The following is a 4543-nucleotide window of genomic DNA, read 5'->3' as shown; positions in this document are numbered from 1 at the left end:
TCTTTGCCATTCAGAGAAAAATAAATAAAAATAAATAAAAACCGCATCCCAGTTTACTGTGGGAGCTCTGTCCAAGACTATGTGCTGTAACATTTCTACTGTGCGCTCTATCTGCTCAAATAAAAATTTTCTCCATGCTGGGATAAATACATATTCCACCCTGTTTATATTCCGGCAATCCCACAAAGTCAAGCTCGTGGCCTTGTGCCAGTCTACATGGCTGACGGCTCTCTAGTCTCAACCACAGATTGTTTATTACTTAATCGATCTAATTACAGAAAAGAAAATAAACCAGAGATAGTCAACCCCCTCCCCCTTCTGAGGCCCTGTTCGGTGTGTCAGCCCTATTTCTGACTCCAGCGGGTGTCTCTTACATGCAACTTTAAGGGGGCCACAAGTGGGAACACCAAGGCACCTTTAAATCGTGCAGCAAAGGTAGTGAATTTAAGCCCCCCACTGCCAGCTATCGATAATCAAGCGCATAAAGGTTTGCGGAAAAAATAAATAACAAACTTAGCAGATATTTGAGCAGAACTCCATGCATCCCTTAATCGAGTAAAGTGGTTCTTTGAGGTAACAAAAAGTATTCATTTCACTCTCCAAAAGCACAGAATACAGCTCATCCTCCATCTCAACAAAAAACAAAAGGAAGTGACATTTAGTTTAGTTGCAGCAAGCACCAAGGTAAAGTGGGACAGGCAAAGTCTTCAACTTTCCCCTGTCCATAAAAACAATAAGCAGCACAGTATGGCATACATATACAAAGATAACTATCCAAATATACATATATATATATCAGAATAAATATTTGTCTTTTCTTTTGCAGTCCATGGGTGTGTATATCATTACTATGCATTTCTATATTACCTGGAGGAACATCCACATGTGCAAATTGTTAAGTTATTGCCAGTTTCTCTCATAGTCGTGGGAGGAAATGTGTGACAGTCATGGCGGTGGTGGCCTTGTTGCCTCTCTTTACACGGCCATGCTTGCTGAGGGCGATGTAGAAGCCCTTGTAAACAAAAGACTCATAGGCGTTGTAGTTGTTGGGCAGCAAAGTCTCCTTGAACTTGCACTCGTCCTTGAAGACTCTCTAGAAAAAGAGAGAAGGACAGAGGGGTGGGGGCAGGGAGGGGGTGAGGGGTGTCAGTAAATCTCACGACAGACGCAGTACGAACATCACAACATATGCATGGTTTCCATGTGACCTCTGCTTTGGAAAACAGCCTGCCTTAGACAGCATGCTTTGAGGGAAACAGGAGGAGCAGGCATGCTGTTGCAAAAGAAATGCCCTTTTCAAATGCAGACACCGGCCTCCTGCTTTTACTGCTGAACTCATAAAAAAAAAGTCTCCAGACTGGGTTCACATCCTAACACTAATCAAAAGGAGAAGTGAACGAGCTGCAATCAAAGGCTGAATAACACAGGAACACATTACAGTGTTTACTAGGACACATTGTATTAGCATAAAAAACCCTCTTTTGCTACAAGTGCAGATCTGTTGTACATATATATGTGTAGAAATACTCTGTTACATGTAAATATCCTGCTTGGTTAAAGAATTAACATTAAAACACAGTCAAAGTACGGCAAGTAGAAGCAGTGGCGCTAATTCTGACTATCTTTAATACTGTAATTTTCATCAACTAGTAGTTAGAAGCTGTCATACCATGGAGCAAAAAAGACTACTACAATATTTTTACTGGCTTTGGCAATTACAGACATGTTTTTATATATTATTAATTTCTTTTAAATTAACAAAAGAAACCAAACTTCTCAAAAACCTTGAATACGGACTTAACAATCTAAACAGGGCAAAATTGTGACCACAAGTGATAAGTTTGATTTTCATATTCAGCCCAAAGCCCAACACAGCAAACTGTAAATTAAAATCTAACTATCATTTCCATTTTCACTGTGAGATACACGCCAGTCTGAGCTTGCAGAGTCATTGCAGATACACACTATTAGGCATCAGCACTAAGTTGTAAGGTTGGATGGGACTCAGATTTATAAAATGTCCATGTTTCAAGGATTTTTATGAGACATAAACAGCTGAGAACAATATTGTAGAATCAGATTTTAGTGTAAGAAGAGAGACCTGCTGTGATATTTGACATCAACTGTAGCTAAAAATACAGAAATTACACACACACACACACACACACACACACTTGCCTTTTATTTGGCATCTAAGGCATTAAACAGCATGTCATAACTGACCTACTTTTACAGACTGGCTATAATTTCCCTGTCATGATTTCACTGAAGATCGTTTGATTGTGCATAAAGCTTCAGGAGAAATGAGAAAGAGACTCTTTTACATGTGGAATGTAACTAAGTACATTTACTCAAGTATTGCACTGGGGTACTGGGGCACTTTAAATGGAAATAATGCACCTTTAGCTCTAGCTGCTTTGCAGATTAAGCTGAAATATTATCACTGAGTGGGCCGTTCTGCTACACAGCAACTTCATAAATCACTGTTTCCGATAACAGTTACTTTTACTGATATACAACTGTGAGTGTGGTATTTTTACTTGTAATGGAGTAGTTTTACGTGGCACCACTGCTTCTTTTACTTGAGAACAGGATACTTAAACCACCGACAGATTCTGACACAGCAAAAGATTTAAACATTGAAGCTTTCTTGGACCCTGCTGGGAAGCCCCCCTATCATCACGGCATATTAATAACACAACAGCGCTCATAAAGTCGTGGATGCAGCAGCTATATGAACTCGTCTTACACTGAACAGGATATGTGTGTATGTGTGTGTGTGTGACAAGGAGAGAGAGAAAAAAAAGGGGGTGGGGTTGAGCCTCTGAAGTTGCGCACAAACGTACCGTTCCGTATAACCTTCCCCTGCTGTTCATTGCGACAAACAGCCCACTCCTCACTCCGAACAGGCTGATCACTCCTCGGTCCACGGTGGAGATCTCTATCAGACCTGAACGAAACATACTGTTAGGGAAGCAAAGACACAATCTCACACTGCGACTGGGGATAAAGTCGAGTAACTGGCCTATGCAGCAGGGATGGGTGTAACCTTGCAGGTGCATTGCGACTGGATGATGCTCTCCCTGCTCAATTAGCCCCTTTGCAGTTATCAGCTATTTGCATGTTCGACTCTGCGAGTGTAGTCGAGAGCGTGCTGAGAGGGACGGGAGGGTGCCCTGCTGTAGGGGACGGAGGGTAAAAATAAGTTAGCGTCTAAACTGGCTCAAGCATTCATGTCATGTTTTTGGTTTGGGAGGATATTTCGCACTGCACGGATGCAAAGCTCAGTACACTGGTTTTGCTTTTGGGAACTTTCAACCATGCCGACACCTCTTATTAAATATCATGCAAGATAAGTGAGCGGCTCTAACTTTTACACAGCCCTGCGCATAGGGTTACACTCTTTTTCTGGGTCCAGTGCTTTGCCGGATGCAACTCACTGTATTGGTTCTCATTGTGTTCACCGCTTATCCTGCCATCCGGGAGCACCTGCAGGTGAAACCCAATGCCCACGTTGCAGTACAGTCGTCGCACTCTTTTGATGCCCTGCAAATAGTCACTCTCCCAGTTCAGCTCCGATTTCCCCCCAGTTATACCCAAGTAGGAGCGGGAGAAGAGGGTCTCCCACTTCTTTTCCAGTAAAGTCGCATTAGTCCTGCTCGGAATCGGATAAGATGAAACGATTCCCCAGAGAGAAGTCCACAGTACAATAACTGCCGGTAGCGTCCAGTGCGTCCGGGCCCCGCTGGACATACTGTAGTGGCACCTTTGCGCAATGGCCATCCAGTTTACCTTTGGGGCACGTGGTCAAAGTTACCTGCCCTAAAAATGCAACTCTTCTTGATTTCTGTCCTTTGGCATGGTGGTGGTAAAGGTTTATTTTGGGATCAAGGTAGATCAAGGCCCCATAGCCCGAGATCTGAGCAGGAGGATTGGGACAGAGCGCGTCGGAGCTTGAATTGGTGCCGGTGGCGATGATCATCTTTCGCCGCTCCGCGCCTCTGATCAGGCAACGCTGGCCGTGGAGGGGGACACCACTCACCGCAAAACCAGCTCACCTTGCCCCCGACTCTCACATCCTAAAATGACATCACTGTGACTTCACCGCTGCACCCCCCCATCAAAAAGTAGGAGATGGGAGGAGGAGGAGAAGAGTTACAGGACCCTGGCAGGAGCGGCAGCTCTGATAGGAGTAATGGGGGGTGCTGCACCTTCAAATCAGCGTCAAATAAGCGAGACAGATTGAGAAGAAGAGCATCCTGTGGTGCATTTCAAAATAATAATTAAAAAAACTTCCCTGCATCAGCTTCTCTCCCAGACCTTCTGGTTAAAAAAAGCTGCACAGATATATGCTGTGGCCTTTACAAAAACTCAGTCTAGCTGAATACACGGGATATTTTTATTACTAAAGTCAAACTTTGAGAAACTAAAATTCTTACTAATTATCACTAAAATAAGTTTTATAATGCATCGCAGCGAAAATACAAGGTCACAAAAACAGGGGTGGATTCGCCATGTTTGTCATCATCTCGTCTTTATTGTG

At 43.4% G+C, this 4543-nt stretch overlaps 1 protein-coding gene across 1 annotated transcript in view; it reads right to left on the bottom strand.

Annotated features, from left to right (window-relative positions):
• Window positions 1–4154, bottom strand: part of LOC134646576 (fibroblast growth factor 6-like) — a 6423-nt gene extending 2269 nt beyond the window's left edge. The window contains exons 1-3 of the mRNA XM_063500380.1: window positions 3441–4154; window positions 2847–2950; window positions 1–1093 (exon numbers count right to left, since the gene is read on the bottom strand). The exon at window positions 1–1093 is cut by the window's left edge and continues 2269 nt beyond it. Coding sequence (XP_063356450.1) covers window positions 917–1093; window positions 2847–2950; window positions 3441–3783 — 624 coding nt within the window. The 5' untranslated portion in view covers window positions 3784–4154 and the 3' untranslated portion in view covers window positions 1–916. The remainder of the gene's footprint in view (window positions 1094–2846; window positions 2951–3440) is intronic.
• Between the last annotated feature and the right edge of the window lie 389 nt (window positions 4155–4543).

Source organism: Pelmatolapia mariae, linkage group LG17, assembly GCF_036321145.2.
Source record: "Pelmatolapia mariae isolate MD_Pm_ZW linkage group LG17, Pm_UMD_F_2, whole genome shotgun sequence".
Classification (NCBI taxonomy): domain Eukaryota; kingdom Metazoa; phylum Chordata; class Actinopteri; order Cichliformes; family Cichlidae; genus Pelmatolapia; species Pelmatolapia mariae.
Note: the sequence above shows the minus strand (reverse complement) of the source record. Positions and strands in the feature narration are given on the sequence as shown.